A 19,077-nucleotide genomic window follows, 5' to 3' on the forward strand; every position below is an offset into this window, starting at 1 on the left:
TGAAGGCGACGAAAATGTTGGGGTGGGACCGTAAATTAACAAAACAAACCCCACTGAGGAAATGTGCCTGGCTGAAGGAAAGAATATGGTCTCCACCACACACAATACTTTAAATACATGCAATTTAGTCACGCATGGAGGGCGATAGGGGCGGTGACAGAGGCGCTCCCAGAATATGCTCCACTGGAGGGTCGCCTCCTACAAGAGAGAAACGCTGGCAAGGCAGTGTCGCTTACATATAAAACAATAATGAATAACAGGCCAAATAGACTGGGGAACTTACGGACCACATGGGAGCGGGAAGAGAAAAAAAAAAAGAATGGTAAATGTATATTTACCTTCACAATATTCTGATAGTTAATATTTTGTCAGGTTGATATTTTTGTCATCAGTATTCTGCCATAAAATTGTGTGTGTGTTTGATCTTAGACAGAGCTTGAGAGCTGCCACTTAATTAGTGTAGTTCTAATAATTGCACACAATGGAGACTGAAATGACTGGTGGAAAATTAAAAGGATAATGTTTAACATTAAGATGTGAAGAATATTTTACATGATTATTATGTGATGTGTAAGACAATATGACTTTTTATGTTAATTTCCTAGTTTTCCTTACAATTCATTTGGTGCCATTTGTTTTTACAGGCTCTGTCTATGTATTTGGGTGGAGCTCCCGCTGGCCCAGCAGGTACGGGCAAAACAGAGACTACTAAAGATTTGGCAAAGGCCTTGGGTCTCCTTTGTGTTGTAACAAACTGTGGTGAAGGCATGGATTACAAAGTAAGTTCTTAATATATTTGTTCCTGATTTAGTGTTAAATTATAGAGTAAATCATGGCTGTAGTATAATGTGTAATATTTGACCCTATTGGATATAATATCCAAATAAGGCATGCTAATTTGAATGTCTCCTTTGATCATGTACAGTGTTGTGCTGCTTTTAGGCTAAGTTGTTGCTGTGCAAATACCATCCATCCATACAAATATACCTACATGCACAGATACCACTATTAGAAGGAGGTTTGTATAAGTACCCCGTAAGGCTTTTTGTAGTGCATAATAACCACAAACGTACAAACAGGGCTTCCGGAATTAGTCCTAATGCTCTCATATTCTGTTTGACAACTGTGCAGAAGTGGATTTTAAGTTGAGGAGCAATGTACCTTTGGATGTTTCTACGGTTATCAAAGCCCACAGACTTTTTTCTTTAGACTGCTATATCACAAATGTAACTTACAAACATTTTCAATGCAGATAAAAGCTTGGTATTTTTTTTACTTGTCTTCTGTGCTATTCAAATCGAATGAATGACAATAGGAACATGCGTTTTGTTGATGGTACTGATGTTTTACTTCCTTTCCTCGTCCATTATTCTATTGTGTATGTGCCCATTGTAACTAGTTGATTGCATTACTTTCTCTTCAGTACTAGATTATTCTATCCTTAGTACAGTATTTTATCTCCAACAAATCCACTGAGCAGGCTAAGGCATTGAGAGAGCAGCTGAAGACATGTGCTGTTGCTAAACTCCCACAACTTTAAAGTTAGGGAGGCCCTTCAGGTGCAAAACAAATATTTCCTAAAGTATGCTAGGCACACTTTTTAGAAATGTCACCAAGACTCGGGACTCAATCTGGAGAAGTGGTGTTTGGAGAGCTCATAAACGTTACACATCCAACAGCAAAACATTTCAAGAATAAAACACCTAGGGACAGATTTACTAAAGATGTTAATACTTTTAAAGCCTATTGTGTGCTAAAATGCAGACTTTGCGAGCCCAAAACCTCCAACTACGTATCACAAATGAATTTACAACTCACAAATTCTACATTGCAAATCCTTGCATCTACTAAAAAAAAAGAGGACAGGAAAGGAGAGCCCCCTCTCTTTTGTGACTCACAAAGTAGAGGCTGTAAGTAAGGGGCCGCTCCCACTATGTGAATGCCAGCTGTTGGATTTGAAGGAAGTAGACACTGGTTAGGTTAAAATGTATTGAGTGCACAAATCACCCTGGGGCATCTCGGCGCTGACTAGCAATTATATCTGGAGGTGAGAGGAGCAGGAGTGTCTATTTACTGAAGAGAAAGGCTTTCAGCTGTTTCCTGAAGGAGCCATAGTTTGTATTAGCACGTAGGGTCTGTGGGAGTTGGTTCCAATATCTGGGAGCTAGATAGAAAAACGCTCGACCACCGGTCCGGGTCTGGCGAATTCTGGGGACTCTTAGTAGTTCATGAGTAGAGGATCTCAGCCTCCTACTGAAGCAGTATTTGGTTACTTTATTTTGCGGATACCGAGGGCCTTTTTTTCTGAGAGCATTATGAGTGAGGCAACACATTTTAAAAAAGGATCTCTTTTTAACAGTGTGCCAGTGCAATTCTCTGAGTAATGGGGCTGAAGGAGAGCCCGGCGGACGATTGAGAATCATTTGCGCAGCTGTGTTCTGAACAGTTTGTAATTTTGACAAAAAGGTTGAACCCACCTCTGCCAGCAAGGCATTGCCATAGTCTAAACGGCTTGTTACCATCGTGTGAACCAAAGTTATGTGGTGGGCGGTGGGAATGAAAGGAAATATTCTCAGAAGAAGCTGAAGACTGTAAAAACAGGTGCCAGTAGTAGTGGTAATGTGATCTTTCATAGACAGGGAATAGTACATTTTTATTCCCAAGTTCCTCACAGATGGTTTGGGAATAGGGGCGGTATCTAGTTGTACAGGCCACCAAGTCTTCTGACCAGATAGCTGGTGCTTTTCCCATAAGCATGATCTCGGTCTTGCCTGGATTTAACTGAAGATAGTTCATCATCATCCAGTCTGAGATCAGCTTCATGCCATTAGAAAAGCGAGTTTTTTCTAGTTCTGGACAGTTCCCTATAGAGCTCATGAGCTGTGTGTCGTCCGCGTATGAGATGATTTCAAAACCCAACTGTTCCACAATCTGGGCTAACGGGGCCATATATATATATTAAAAAGGGTAGGGCTTAAACAAGACCTCCGTGGCACCCCTTTGTCTAAAGGTAGCTTATCTGAAGAGAAAGGGCATAGGGTAACCATCTGAGTTCTCCCTGAGAGAAAATGTTGTAGCCATTTCAAGGCTGTTCCTTTGATACCATATTCCGATAGTCTCTCCGCTAGCTTGAAATGAGAGATGGTATCAAAAGCTGCGGGGATATCTAAAAGGATGAGTATCGCGGAACCGCCTGAGTCAATGGTCTGTCTTAGTGAGTCGGTGACTGCTAAAACCGCGGTTTCAGTACTGAAACCCGGGCGAAAGCCCAACTGTGAGGGGTCCAGGAGCTCATTCTGTTCTAAGTAGCAGCTAGTAGTGGTAAGAGAGTGATGGGACGGTAATTACTCAGGGTAGCTGGGTCCGACGTAGGTTTTTCAAGCATAGGGCGGACCACTGCTTCTTTCCAGGGAGATGGAATAATACCAGTGGAGATGGAACAATTAAAGATGTCACAAATTACTGGTGCACAACTCTTAGCTAAAAGGGCCATAATTCGGAGGGGACAGGGATCATTGGGAGAACCTGACTTTCCCAAGGCTAGGTCTTTTTGAACTTCCTCGATTGCAACTAAATTAAAATTATGCAGGAAGCAATTTGGTCTCCTCCGTTTTTCTTCTAGTTCTTTCAGCCTATTAAAGACTGAGGGTGCTATCTGTGGAAAGTTGTCATAGATAGTGGATATTTTGACCTGAAAGAAAGTGGCAATAGAGTTGCATAACTCCTGAGATTCGTTAGGTACCTGGTTACAGGCTTTGGGGGACGTAAAGTCTTTAACAATGCTGAACAAAGCCTTCTGGGAGTTATTCGATTGTTCGATTTGCTTAAGAATAAAATTGCGTTTAGCTGTCTTTAGGTTCAAATGGTAGCTAGCCAGTGCTTGTCTGTAGATCAGTTTATTGTGTGGGTCTTTACAGATGTGCCAAGTTCTTTCTAGATGTCGGCATTTTTGTTTGACCGCTCTTAGATCGTCAGTATACTATGGGTTTAGCGGGGGCTTGTGGACACTACCAAATTTCTTGGTTATAGTCTTATCAAAAGCCGATTCTAGTGCAGCCGAGAAAGTCTCAAGTTTTATGGGGGCTTCCGACTGGATGTAGATTGGGTCACAAAGGAAAAACTTTTCAAATATTTCTACAGAGAGGTTCCGCCATGGTCTGCGTTTGATTGGCTTATTTGTCATAGCTTTGTCTGAATTTTTCGCCAAGGTTCGAGGTATGGAGAAGGTGATCAACGAGTGATCGGTACATGTGAGAGAGATAGGAGGGCTACATATAAGATTCTCATTGTTACTGAACACTAAGTCAAGCAGGTGCCCGGCCTGATGGGTTGGGCCCTCCACTTTTTGAGTAAGTCCTAAGGCGTCCAAGGCAGCAAGGAGTTTGCTGACCTCTGGTACATTAAACCACTTCATGCTCCCTTCACAAAGTCCCTTACCAAAATGCCATGTTTATTTTCATTACTATCCCTGCACCTTTAAAAGGTATTTTATAGATATGAGTGCAGGGATGAGTGTCTATTGTCACTCGACAGCCTCTGTCACTGTATTGGGAGCCATTCACAAGGATTTACAGCAGGAATTGTGCCTCGTTTTTAATTAATCAGACAGGAATTGATTGTGCAATTCTTGCTAATGTCGTTTTTGCACAGTGTCTGATGCATTCGTCCAGCTCACCACAAAAACCATTAGGTGACCTTCTATTGCTGTGAAAAGTCAATGTCTTGTTTGTCACGCAATCCGTGTTACATCTGGCTCTTAAGAGCCACAGCAAATTCATAACAACTAGAAAAGTGCACTTGCTAATAACCACAAGCAATCTAGATCCTCATTATGAGTTCCCCTCTGTTTGGGGGAGTAATACTACAACCTGTCAATACAGACACATATGGTGTGGATTTAATGTGTGCGGTGTTACCTCAACATCCAGAGGATCACACCTCAGAATTATTACTGATGGGGTAATATCAAATGCTGTCCTCCATTCTGAGCTTCAAAATGTGGATTGCGATATATATTTTCCCTGCACAAAGTCCACCTGAAAATTGTGTCAGACAAGTTATTTTTGTAAACACACAGTTTGCAATCCAATTAGGTGAAATGTTGGATAATGCCTTTCACTTTGTTGATAACACGACCCTCTTTCCACACAGTGGCATAGCAAGGGTGGCATGGGCGTGTGTACAAGATAGGACAATGGGCCCCCAAGCTCCCCAACAGATTTTAAGACACCCATAATCAAGGTGTATTGGACTCCGTAGAACTCTGGGGCCCTGTGACACTGCACCTGCTGCTCCATAAGTAGCAGCACCCCTTCGTCCAAGGACCTGCCCTGGTCTTACTCATCTCTTGGCAAAGGGTCCACCAGAAGTAAGGATTAACCATCAATAGGAGTAAAACGAGTAAGCTGTCTTTAGATCTAGTATTCCATGCTTAATTTGACTATATCGAGGCTGGTTGATGGATGATGGTAAATGGCTTAGTCAGGTTGGAGTGAGATCACTTCTACCACCCTGAAAAGTTAATTAAACCAAAGCACTTACAGTAGAGGCCTATGATGTAAAGTCCTGGGACAAAGAAGGCTGCATTAAATTAGTGGTCATTGAAAATGTCTTTCTTAAAAGGCTACAAGAGACTCCATTTGAGCGCTTCTTTATTCCCTGTGTTTGTTTTTGGTATCCTGGGCATAAGTCCACTGTCCAAAGATTTTCTATTAAAGCAATGTTATTCGCAATCCAAATGTAGGCCTCTGCACTGAATAAATCTTATGAAATAACCCTTACTGAGCTTATGGCGCATATTGCAACGAAGCACCTTTATTGGTTCTTCCATGTTCACTGCTGGAGCACAAAGCTAATATGGCTGGTTCCCCTTTATCTCTTTTTCTTTTTTGACTTTTATTGAAACTATGACAATATACCACAAGATGTGTATACGCTATACATGTAGAGAAAGTAGATGTTGCCCCAGTATTGGAACTTTCATAGATTCCCATGCTTTTGTATCATTCCCCGTCATCGGAATGGGAGTCTTGGTAACAAAATAACATAGCAACAGGTACAAAAGAGAAAGAAAAAGGCCTAGGCCTCATTCCCTTTTGTAGCATATCCTCCTCTTTTTGTAAAAGAGACCAAACCAGGCATCAGCCAAACAGAAGAGCCTCACCCCATAGAACCCTCCTGAAGGAACCTCAGAGCCTCAGATTTTCTACCGCACGTTGTGCTTAGGGAGTCTCCTTTGAGCTCTGCTCATTCTCCTCTCTTTTTTCTTCAGGATTTCTCTTCAGGATTATTGGCTGTCCCTTCCAGGATGTCTGATAAGGAGAAGAAGAAGGCCCTTTCAAGCCATGTTCCACCTGTGGCAAGAAAAGATTGTTTGTTGAGCATACGCATAAAGATTGTATTTATTGCCTCTATCCAGATCATAAGGCTGTGGACTGCAAGATCTGCCGCACCTTTTCTACCAAGACCCAAGACCCTCCGGGATCGTGAGGGTAGGATTCTTACCTGGCTCCAGAAGTTGAAGGCCAGAGAAGACACAGTATCCATTGACAGTGAAGACTCTTCTTCAGCCTCATCCTCAAGAAGGTCAGTCAAAAGGGGTAGGGTTTCCCCTTCTCCTTCTATGAAGCGTCCTTCTAAGGTCTCAAAAAAGACCCCCAGAAAGTCTGAGATCCAAGGTCCAAGGTCCAGTCGAATCTCCTCACCATGGTGAAAAGGAAAGGGGAGGACCATATACACCTTCTTCTGGTGTGAAGACTGATACAGCCTTCAAAACACCTTCTTCTCAGTCTTCTGAGAAGTCTGACAAGAGTTCCAAGTCGTCGATGATGCAGATGAAGGTTTCGTCGACGGAGGCTTCATCGACGAAGGCATTGAAGCCTAAGCTTAAAATGCTACCGTCGACGGGCTTGTCCACGGTACAATCGACGTCGACGGGATCGTCTGACGACAGAGTCGTTGACGACAGTGTCAGTGGCGTCGACGAAGATGTCGACGACGACAGCGACGACGCAGCGACGACGAAGAGCTCGTCGACGGTGGTGACGACCTCGATGTCGGCGTTGAGGGCTTCAACGATGACAACATTGACGACGACGACAGCAGGAGCGTCGGCGGTCTCGTCGTCGACGCCGCCGATGATGGCACTTTTACCACCGTCGACGGGATCGTCAACGATTTTGTCGTCGACGGAAAAAATTACTATTTCTATGAGACGAATCACACCTGACATGACGTCTCCCAGAAGAGTTACCCCCTCGCCTCCAGCTTTGCTGTCAGAGGAGGATGATGACGAATCCGAGGACGACGATCAGACTCATGTGGTTATGCCAACAGTCCATCTCAGCTTCTAGTTAAATGCCAGGAGATGGATTCTGAAGGGGACTACCAACAGGAATGTGGGTACCATCATTCTGCCCAACCACAGCAATATTCGAGAAAAGACATGATGTCGGTACCATCTTCTCTCATGCAGGATCTCCACAACATGCTGCAGGATTACAAATCTAGATGTTCACAGCCTGCAGCGGTTCCGACTACGCAAGCCTAACCTGTCCCTGCGGCTCCTGCAGTTGTTTCTCCGGAATTGACGGCTCAGGTGACATCTCTGCCGCAGACACCGGTTCCACAGGTGTCTTCGATACCACTGGACATTCATGATGATTCCTCGGATGAGGATCAAAACTTTGATGGCAAACCTAATCAAGCTGTAGAATGGGACGAGTATGTCATTCCAGACCCAGCTTCACCATGTCCGGATCCGGTGGACTCCCCGCCAGCAGATATGGGGGTTTCCATAAGCTGATGGAGAGAGCGGCTGGCAGATTCAAGCTAGCAATGCCTTCTGCTACCACCGAATGTTTTTTATATGACTTTTAAGAGCCTTATAAAAAGACTACAAGATCTATCCCTATTGTCCAACATGTTTGGGATGAAGGCCTGAAGGCGATGAAGAATCCAGCGACTTTGGTCCCTGTTCTACCGCGCCTAGACAAAAAATATAAAGCACCCGAGGATGGTCCGGCATCTTTGATGGGACACCCAAAACCGTACTCTGTAATTTCTCAAGCGGCACAAAGGAAGTCGCGCAACCCTTCGGCTCCTTTGACAAGTCCTCCAGATAAAGAAGGCAGTAGGTTAGACAACGCCGGAAAGAGGTTCTCTTCAATGGCTAGTCTTCTGGTATGGGCAGCAAATGCCTTGGCAATATTGGGCAGGTACGATCGCCAATTATGGTGTGAAGTTTCGCCACATCTGGATCAACTTCCTCCAGAATTAAAGACAGAGGCGAAGAAGATTTTGCAAGAAGGGGAAGCAACTTCAATGGAAATTATAGATTGTGCCATGGATATCGCCACAACAGCTTTTCATTTATTGGCGGGTGCTGCAGTCCTTCGTTGCCAGGGATGGCTCAAGGCAACTTGGTTCAGACCCGAAATCCAGAATAAGATCCTGGATCTACCTTTCGATGGAGAGGCTTTGTTTGGAAAGTTAATAGATGACACTCTCCAGGATATTAAAAAGGACACTGAGACAGCTAAGTCTTTGGGTATGCTTCAGTACCGTAAAGCTCCATTCAGAGGTTTCAGAGGCAAGAGTACCACATATATAGGCTCTTACCAGCAGCAACGTTACTCATCCTATGGCTCAGGTTCGCAACAGTACCGCCAGCCTTATCAGCAAAGACAAGGCCAATCCTTGAATTTCTCAAGAACTAATACTAGAGGAAAACAAGCTCGCCAAGGACGTGACACGTCCAAGAGGCAATAGCAACCTCCTGGCTCTTCCTACTGTGCCCACCTCCGCAAGATCATCAGTAGGATGCAGGGTGTCTCAATACCTTCAGAATTGGTCCAAGATAACATCAGACCGTTGGGTGCTAAACATCATTCGAAAGGGCCATACCTTGGAATTTGCACAAATCCCACCATCCAAGCCCCCGGCCGCCATCCCATCGAAACATCTGCGTCTTCTGCGGCTCGAGGTTCATCAGATGCTCCTGAAAGGTGCTATAGAGCCGGTTCCCTCCGCCCAAAGAGGAGTTGGATCCTATTCCAGGTTCTTCCTGATAAGGAAGACACTAGAGAAATTACGCCCCATTTTAGATCTCAGGGAGCTTAACACCTATCTTATCTCTCTATCTTTCCGGATGGTCTCACTTCAGGACATTCTACGTCTTATCAATCCAGGGGATTTCATGGCCATGCTCGATCTCGAAGATGCGTATTTTCACATACCGATTCACCCGGCACACAGAAGGTTTCTACGATTTACAGTAGCCAAGATACACTTTCAATTCAGGGTGTTACCCTTTGGACTTCGCTCAGGACCCAAGGATCTTCACAAAGGTGCTGGCACCAGTGGCAGCGTTTCTACGGAAGAATCCCTTTCAAGTCTTCCCTTACCTGGACGAATGGTTGTCAGTCACGAGTGGGAACTAAACCAGCGAGTTCTGGACGAGGTTTTCCATCAGTGGGGCAAGCCTGCGTAGATCTATTTGCCACACCGACCAACAAGAAATGCCAGTCTTATGCAAGCAGGCTTCACCAACAAGGATCATTGGGGAATGCACTTTCGATAGCCTGGTCAGGGACATTTGTTTACACCTTTCCCCCCATTCCAATGATCCTGAGACTGATTAGGAAAATCAAGGTGGAGCCATGCAAGATGATCTTGATAGCCCCTGCTTGGCTGAGACAGTTCTGGTTCACGAACTCCATATGTTGTCCCGTGTTCCTCCTCTTCCCTTGTGAACCATTCCAGACCTACTCACAATGTCTGAAGGGCAAATTTGGCATCCGGACCCAACTTCATTGCACCTGACAGCATGGCTCCTGAGCAGTGACAATTCATGAACCTTCCCATCTCAAATGAAATAAGAGAAGTTTTCTCCCAGGCTAGAGCTCCTTCCACGAATAATACTTACCGTTTCAAATGGAAAAGAAAAAGGTATTGACCCTTTCTCTTCCCAACCTCATCAACTTCTGCCTTATCTTTTGTCCTTAGCAAAGACGGGGCTGGCCCATTTGTCTATAAAAGTTCACTTGGCAGTGATTTCTCGGTACAGACGTTCTGCGTCTGGTCCTTCTCGTTGGTCTTCTAGGATAATTAAACAGTTATTTAAAGGATTGTTCCGTGTCTATCCCCCGGTGAGGCCTCCGCCTCCTACTTGGCAACTGAATTTGGTCCTCACACAGCTCATGAAAGACACATTTGAACCAAAACATCGAACGGGCATGAAATTCCTTTCATGGAAATTGGCTCTCCTTCTTGCCCTCACATCGGCAAGACGCATTGGGGAGTTGCAGGCTCTCACAATTCAGGAACCGTTTCTCCAATTCATAAGGAATACAGTATTCTCAAGGTGCCCTCGGACTTTCACTTGAATCAGCCAGTTATCCTTAAATCTTTCTTTCCTCACCGTTCCACACCAGCGGAGAGGTCACTGCATTCTCTGGACGTACAAAGATGCTTAAAATTTTATTTGGATCGCACCAAAGGATTCCGTGAGTCTTCCCAATTGTTTGTTGATTTTGGTGGTCCTCGCAAGGGCCTCCCTCTTTCAAAGCAAAGTATTGCAAGGTGGATTTCCAGTGCCATTCTACATTGCCATTCGACAGCGGGTATGCCGCTGACCAGCAGAATTAGAGCGCATTCCACAAGATCGATGGCTTCTTCGACAGCTCTCTTCACGGGAGTGCAGATCAGAGACATTTGCAGGGTTGCGACTTCAAGCAGCATGCACACCTTTACGAAGCATTACTGCTTGGAATCCTTGACACAAGAGGACACGGCTGTTGGCCAGGCAGTCCTGTGGAACCTCTTCCACTAATTGGTGAGCTTTCCTTTCTATCCCACCTTCCTTTATTCTGCACATTTTGTATCTTCATGTATTGATGGCTATTGCAATGTATATTTATGCCACAAAATGTGTTTTTTATTGCTAACTGCTTGCTACTCTGATACAAAAGCATGGAAATCTATGAAAGTTCCAATACTGGGGCAAGAAAACAAGTTACTTACCTGTAACTGTGGTTCCCCTGTATTGGTAAATTTCATAGATTCCCATGCGCCCACTCACCTCCCCGAGGAAAGCTCAGCCTTCAGCAGATATGGTGATTCTTACACAACGGCTACGAAAATCTGAGGCTCTGAGGTTCCATCAGGAGGTTTCTATGGGGTGAGGCTCTTCTGATTGGCTGATGCCAGGTTTGGTCTCTTTTACAAAAAGAGGCGGATATGCTACAAAAGGGAATGAGGCCTAGGCCTTTTTCTTTCTCTTTTGTACCTACTGCTATGTTATTTTGTTACCGAGACTCCAATTCCAACGACTGGGAATGATACAAAAGCATGGGAATCTATGAAAGTTACCAATACTGGGGAACCAAAGTTACAGGTAAGTAACTTGTTTTCTTCCTCTTGGAATTGAGGTACACTACAGGAAATTCAACACTCCCAAATTTCTTTCACTCTGGTTATGTCATACATTCATCAAAACACAGCCGAATATAAAAGCATGCAAGAATTTATTTATTAAGCAACCATAAGAGCCTTACATTTAAAAGAGAGGACTGACCTCTACATTAGTAAAAATTATTAAATACAAAAAAAAGATTTTTTCCCCAAACAATGTATACAGTATTTATTCAAAGCATAAATACATAAAGAGTTTAAATTGCAGACATTTAAATTCCGTCGCACAGGGATCGCAATGTTGTAAACCTCACATAATAACACAAGAGTATACAAATGTTTAAAATTGAGGAGACTCTATCTACACAGTTATAAATCATTAACTATATGTTATTTGATCCAAACAAAACATCAAGTGACTATTCAGGTAAGTTTTACAGTCCTTGTACCTTCCCGAATTCCTGTGGCTGGATTCAAATATTAAAGTAGGAGCGTCGACGCTTTTCGGTGGTATATTATTCTTATTCAAACACCCCCTTCTTCAGGGCTCAGTATAAAGGGAACTCAAGCTCCTTCAAATTTTGGTTCAACAATCACTATCGGTGTAGTGTTGTGCTTTCTTTTTTTAACAAAGAAGGTCAGGCTGTGGTTTAATCAATTTCCCCAGCTCTAGTCAGTTGTCTGTTTATACACCTTTCTTACGTGGTGGCTCTCCAATATGTACTTGTATTACTACATACTTGTCCAAATTATTTAGTGATCAAGGAAAATAAAGCTTCCTGGGAAGTCAGTAGTTGTCTCACCACTGGTGGGTTAAAATCCTTCTGTTTTGATTGTATTAGTTGAACTCAATTTACTAGCATTGATAACGCTTAGCACATCTCAAAACTGCGTGTTCACATTCTGATTTTAAAATAGTAACTAGTGCAATATCACTTGCAAGTACTAGATCAAATTACAGAAAATGTGCACTATCCAGCTACCTTTCCATTCCAGAACTTGCAATCAACACCTTCTAGGTGCAGTTGTATATTGTGGGTGCCATAGCTTGCCATGGAGGAGGTGAAGATCAGTTCTTGTAGTGGATATGTTTTCATCTATGGAACTACTCTATTTCCTCCACCACATCTTTGGTTGTTACCATCCCCTAATCTTCTGGGTTGTCCATGTCTAACCATGAGAGGTATGCCATAAGGCTACCCCATATGTCTTTTGGGGCTAGAGGTTATAGGCTAAGGGGAACTGTAGACTTCTGATCGGTCATTACAATTAATTATGTCCTATAACCCCTCTTATTTACTCGGACTGCCTTCCTGCACCAATACATGGCCATGGCTAAACGGAGAATGGCCAGCAAGAGTGTTGTTGCCACAGATCTTCAGGTCCTGGTTGATCGTAATTTAACATAGCTAAAGAGTGTCATCTCTAGGCTTGGTGTGATCTATCATTGTTGATAATGTGTGAAATGTCCTGTGCCATAATTTAAGTATGGGGGCAGATCCAAGCCTGCCTGGTCTAGTCTGCATTGTCGGCATTGATGTGATCTGTAGGGGTCTATTCTAAACTGTTTTACAGGTGTGTAATACGCCCAGTGTAGAAATTTAAAATGTATAAGCTTATGTCAGTGGCTGACTGATACTAATTGAGTTTGTGCCCAGCAATATATTCCATTTTGCATCTGTCGTCTCACCTACCAAGTCCCTCACCCAGGCTTGCTTGAATTGTGATCTGCTCTTCATCTGGAGTACCAAAAACATGGCATAAAATGTCAATACTCATCTGGTACCATCTAGAGAGTTAAAATTATCTGAGTCAAAGCTACCATCTCTTGTGGCTCTGCTGGGAACCCTGACAGTTTCTCCTGACCCATGTATCTCTCAGCATGGCTTGCAAAATTACATGGAAGAAGGCTGTTTTCAAATTGACAATAGCAATGTATGAAAGTTCCTTTGTAAGTCTCACATAATTGATGATGAGAGGGTTCAAACAAAAGCCTACTCACAAATGCTTAGGTTTTTTTGAACCATTCTTCAAGTCTAGAAAATCAATTAAAAAATGTATTAGAACGATAGATTAATATTTTGTTGAAATATTGTGAGTCCTGGTTAACACAAATCTGCACATTTACTGTTCCTAGCCAAGACTGAAGCAGTTGCTTATTAGAGAAGAGGTTGTGAATGAGTGTGTATATATATCTTTATCCCCATTTTTAATTGTCTGTTCACTGTGACTATGGGATTTTCTCAAAATAAATTATAATTGTCTGTGAGCTTGTAGTGCAGTGTAAAATCATGACATCTATATGTTGCTGTGCGTTAAGTATCAATAATTGCCTCTTCTTTTGAATTTAGGCAGTTGGTAAAATATTTTCTGGCCTTGCCCAATGTGGGGCATGGGGGTGCTTTGATGAGTTCAATCGTATTGATGCCTCTGTGCTCTCCGTCATCTCATCGCAGATACAAACTATCAGAAATGCTCTTATCCATCACCTAGAGAGATTTCAGGTATGACTTGCATTCAATTATTTGAAAGATAATGTATTAAAATTGGAATGTGAGTATATTATCTATAAATATCGTTGGTTTTATTACTTTTTAAATAAACTGAACAATGCACACCATAGTAACTTGAATTATTGACTCCAGTTTGAAGGGCAAGAAATCGCTTTGGATAGCCGCATGGGAATTTTCATCACCATGAATCCTGGTTATGCTGGCCGCACAGAGCTACCTGAGTCGGTGAAGGCTCTCTTCAGGCCTGTGGTTGTGATTGTGCCAGATCTGCAGCAAATCTGTGAAATAATGCTCTTTTCAGAAGGATTTCTTTTGGCAAAGGTAAGGCATCTTAGTGTGATGGCAATCTTGGTTATATACAGTTTTCATATTAAGATCCTCATTTAGAGTATGGCAGGTGGCCCGTTATCTGTCAGGGAGGTGTGAGCCATTACCTCTGCTATCCTGGCTGGGCTACCTCCCACCATATTTAGAACTCTCTACCGGCCCTACAGAGATCTCTATGCCTTCAGAGCTGCTGCTATGATGGCTCCTCTAAAGGCACTGAAAGCTTGCTGAGCGTGGTCATGTTTCAGGTGGCAACACAACAAACCTTTCTGTTTTTCAAAAATAGACTCCCAAAGTGAGAGCTTGTTTTGGTAACAAAAACTAATGTCCCTGACAACATGGGAGCATGATAAGGCGCCATTTGTATTTTTTCCATGTTTGGAAACCCTGAACTGAGGATTAAAAAAGTACAGCAGACCGTCCACTGTATGCAGCGGATGGTTTGCTGCACCTACACTGACGGCCCCAACTCTGTCGGGCCATCAGTGTAGGGTTTCTGAAGGCAGAACCAGCAAGGACACCCCTGCAGCAGCATGACTGTCAGAATGGGTGGACCATCAGTTTGCGAAACAGATTACCCTGCCACATTTGTGTAAAAGTACTCTGTCCTCCAAATTCAAAATCAGACTCTAAATGTTTTGTGTCACCTGCGCTTATATAGGTTTGTGACTTAAACAGAGGGGTATTACAAAAGGGCATGAGGAGGGATTTGGGAGTGGAAGGGTATAAAGCGATACTAGTGTTTGCCACTGGGGAGAGTATGGCAATGGGAAACGTTATGTACTAACGGAACTGAGGGGAAAGGATTATAGAGAGGCGGGTAAGGGATATGCCAGCGAGCTGAGTTCCAGGTCAGGGGGTTGGTTGCAGTTGATGAGTTAGCAATTAACAGTGACTAGAGGTCAATACTTGGAGTATTTTGTTTACAAAGAAAAATACATAACTTCCCTTTTGAACCAAAATGCAGTTCAAGGAGTAATGTCAAACTCTTTGAATCAAGAGATCACAGTGTGACAATATGTTTCGTATTTGCTTTTGGCTTAATCTTCTGTGCCATCTTTGCTAATTGGGACAGCTGATTCCTGAGCCGCACAGAGGTCTTGTTGTGAACATCCTGCTGAACCCATTCTTAAACAATGAATAGCATGTATATTAGGGCAACCAAAATCTTTAAAGACTCAATTGCTAATGATCCAAAATGCTCCTCGTTGTTGGATTCAGAAAAGCAAAGAAATATTATTATTATTAATACCAATGATAATAATAATAATAGCTTGTGTTATGTAACCTTTCATTCTACTCTTCTTCCCTTTCTAAGTACTGCAAACACCATATGTTACTGTTATTTTACTTAATGGAACACACTTATTTTTTATAAACAATTTTATTAATGTTATGTTCAACAGAAAAGACAAAACATCTCTGTGACCTATTAGACATTTCAGTACATTAACGAAGCAGTCCCCAATCAGCCCAGCCAGCAGCAGATAGGATCAGTCCAACAAGCTCAACTATTTGCCCCATATACGCCCGTGTTTGGTTGGACAGCCCCGTGCCTCATACACCGTCGTTTCTTGGATGGCACACCAGTCCACTCCCCTCCACCATTTTGCAATAGAACGGGAACCATCCCATCCATCCATCACATCTGGCGAAGTGCTAGAGGACTAAGGGGAACCAAACCACCCAACCCACCGTGGCATTTAGCTCCGACACAATTAACTCTCAGTATCTGGAAAGGATAACACAGGACCTGACCATATGATAAAAATCAGCTGGCTCCTCATCACACTGAGGGCCCTTTGGGGACGGGAGAAACCCCGCTCTATATAACCTCAAAGGAGTAAAATATGCACAGTGAAGATAGTAAATCTGGATAAGGCGGAGCCTGGCTGATAAAGAGAGTACTTTGGGGGCCATAAGTGCATCTCTCTAGTCTTCCTCCTCCAACTGACCAAATCATTGCTTCCACCTGGTCCTGAGGGATGGGGCATTGTTTATCAAGGACAGCTAGATTTGGGATACTTCCCCCTTCCCCAGGTTCCCCATAAGGAGTTTAACTTCCATTGGACTGAACTTTAAGATTGTTGTGTGCTTGGGAATGTGAAGGGCCAGAGCATGCTGCAGTTGGAGATATTTGTAGAATTGAGTAGACTGTAGAGAATACATTTGCTACAGTTGTTGGAAGGAGGACAAGTGATCCCCCTCCACCTATCTCCCACCTGGGTGATACCAATCAGATCCCATTTCTGAAAGCCCGCCAGTGATCCCACCTCCCGCAGCCAAGTGCCATGCCAGAGGGGTGTCTGCAGAGTGATCTTGTCTTTCCATTGGGTGTTCCGCGACGCAGATCTCCACGCTAGAAGGGACGTCCGCGTGACTGCAGGTAAAGTGTAAGATATAGGGGCCCCTTACAGCATGGCTTGGATTCAGGAGAATCCAAGGCTTTCTACCGCTCGCCGGTAGGCTGGGTCATTTCTTCAGCTGTTAAACCAGTCGTGAATCACCAATAGGCGAGTGGCCAGATAGTACAGAAAGGGATTAGTCATCCCCATACCACCGTCATATGGGGGGCGTTGGTAATGTACGAGAGCCAGCCGCGACCTCAAGACACCCCAGAGAAAGCTTGTGATTAATGTATCTAGCCCACTAAACCAACTACGTAAACAAGACTGGGCAGGAACATCATTTTGAACAAAGCGACCCTGCCTAGGAGGTTAAGCGGGAGGGTCTGCCAATGCCTAAGGTCATCCTTTGTACATTGGAGCAACAGTTTCACATTGAGGGACCAGGTCAGCTCTGGGAAAAGGGCCACCCAAATGCTGAGGTATCTGAAGGAGAGTTTCCGTAGGCGGATGGTGATTTGCCAGTCCACACACTCCCACGAGGGATGCAAAGGCACCACATTAGATTTACCGGGTTCAGCTGCAGGCCTGATGCTCTTTTGGAGGATTTGGAGACATTCGGTCCAGATTGGGTCAGGTCGGCTATAAAGAGCAGAACATCGTCCGCATGAGGGGTGATCCGATCATCATGAGAGTTGTGCCAATGCCATCCCAGAATCCGCTCATCAGCTCTTATGAGACTGGCCAGCGGCACTATTGTTAGAGTGAATATGAGAAGATAGAGCGGGCACCCCTGTTGGGTACCCCACTTCATGGAAAAGGTAGTTGACAATGCCCCGTTCACCAGGACCCGGGTAGATGGGTTGGAATAAAGGACAGCCACCAGCTTCCAGAAGCGTGGACCGATCCAGTAATGCCAGTCAACCGTATCAAAGGCCTTTTCAAAGTCAAGTAGTACCAAGGCCAAATAGGGGGTGAGAAAATGATGGTGAGTGAGGGCCACATAGAGTCATATCAGGCTGTGTTATATGCTGCGAAGCGGCATGAAGCCACATTGATCTGGGTGTATGAGAGTGAATCACACGTCCCGACGTGCATATTTTAAGATCGCCGTCCACTTGAGTTTATCTAAGATTCCTTTTGCATTCCAAGACAGGATTCTAAGGGGCTCACTCCCTCTATAAGGTTGTGACATCCTGACAGGGCAGCAGTGAGCGGACCGGGGGACCGGGGCCCCCAGGTAACTTAGAAGACCAGGTTTAAGGAGCAGCTGAGGGTGCGCAGCTTCACCGCTTGGACCATGCGGGATGCATCGTTAATTTTGTACACAGTGTTGCAGAAAAACAGGGTAACAGCAACAAAAGCAGGAAAACAGTCCCTATCCACTCTCCCAACCACCCCCTCGCCCCATGCTTCCCCAAACGAAGCGTCTTTCATGCAGTAAAAGATCAGTTAGAATGTGAGGGCACTAGCTATAAAAGTGGTGTATATGGCAAAGTCTAATATCTCTCTGTATTTAAGAATTGATGTTTCCTCCAGTGAAGGGGATTCCCAGTGATGGCATGCATATCCAGCTAAATGAGAGGTCTGTATCCTCGGAGGTGAGTTCGGGAAGGCAACGGAGCGGTCCTCTGGTGCCGGGACCAGAATCTCAGTGTTCTCAAGGATTTCTGCTGGCTCCTGGGATGCAGATGATCCACCTCTCTTGATGGAGAAGTGAGCAGGTGAGGCTGAAGCTGCACCATGAGCGTTATGCCTTCTTTGGGATCCGGCGCGTTGCCTGCGAGAGTTCGTCGGCGTGCCTGCTCTTGTTCCCCTCTAGGGCTCCGGCCGGAGGGCCTCTCTGGATGGGTGGACTGGGCAATGCTTGGTCGCCCAAGACCATGCTGCCTCTGGCGAATCAACGAAAAATTTCTTATTTTGGAATAACACCTTGAGACAGGCCGTGAAAAGGAGTTTGTACTGCAAGTTGAAGGCCCATAGTTTTTGCTTCACCTGAGTATATGATCTTCGTTGGGCTTGCACTTCATTGGTGTAATCAGGGAAGATCATGACTTTGGTGCTTTTGTGGGACAGCTCTGGTTGGGAGCGGGCTTTCTGTAGGATGGCACCACGATACCTGAAGTTTAGTATCCGTGCGAGAATTTGCTGATGCGGGCCCCCGGCGGCAGCCTAGGCGCAAGACCCGGTGAGCCCTCTCTACCACAAATTATGAGGACGAGGCACTCGGGGGCATTCAAGGCCTAATTCAGTCTTCGATGAAGGTGTTCATTTGTGAGGGCTCGCATCCCTCAGAAAAGGCCACTAGGCGGAGTTTTTTTCTTTTCGAACAGTTTTCAGCATCCTCAGCCTGTCTATGAAGCTTAGTTGTGCGAGACCAGAGCTGCTGTACTTGCATCTTGAGGGTGGAGACATCATCCTCAACCTCTGAAAAGTGGGACTCCGCTGTTGTGATGTGGGCGGTTGCACTGCGGAGGTCC

At 44.4% G+C, this 19,077-nt stretch overlaps 1 protein-coding gene across 2 annotated transcripts in view; it reads left to right on the forward strand.

Annotated features, from left to right (window-relative positions):
• Window positions 1–19,077, forward strand: part of DNAH10 (dynein axonemal heavy chain 10) — a 2,445,728-nt gene that overhangs the window by 1,141,916 nt on the left and 1,284,735 nt on the right. For both annotated transcript variants that reach the window (XM_078667623.1, XM_078667624.1), the window contains 3 exons: window positions 645–779; window positions 13,764–13,916; window positions 14,058–14,246. In XM_078667623.1, the coding sequence (XP_078523749.1) occupies window positions 645–779; window positions 13,764–13,916; window positions 14,058–14,246 (477 nt within the window). The remainder of the gene's footprint in view (window positions 1–644; window positions 780–13,763; window positions 13,917–14,057; window positions 14,247–19,077) is intronic.

Source organism: Lissotriton helveticus, chromosome 11 (genome assembly GCF_964261635.1).
Source record: "Lissotriton helveticus chromosome 11, aLisHel1.1, whole genome shotgun sequence".
NCBI classification, from domain to species: domain Eukaryota; kingdom Metazoa; phylum Chordata; class Amphibia; order Caudata; family Salamandridae; genus Lissotriton; species Lissotriton helveticus.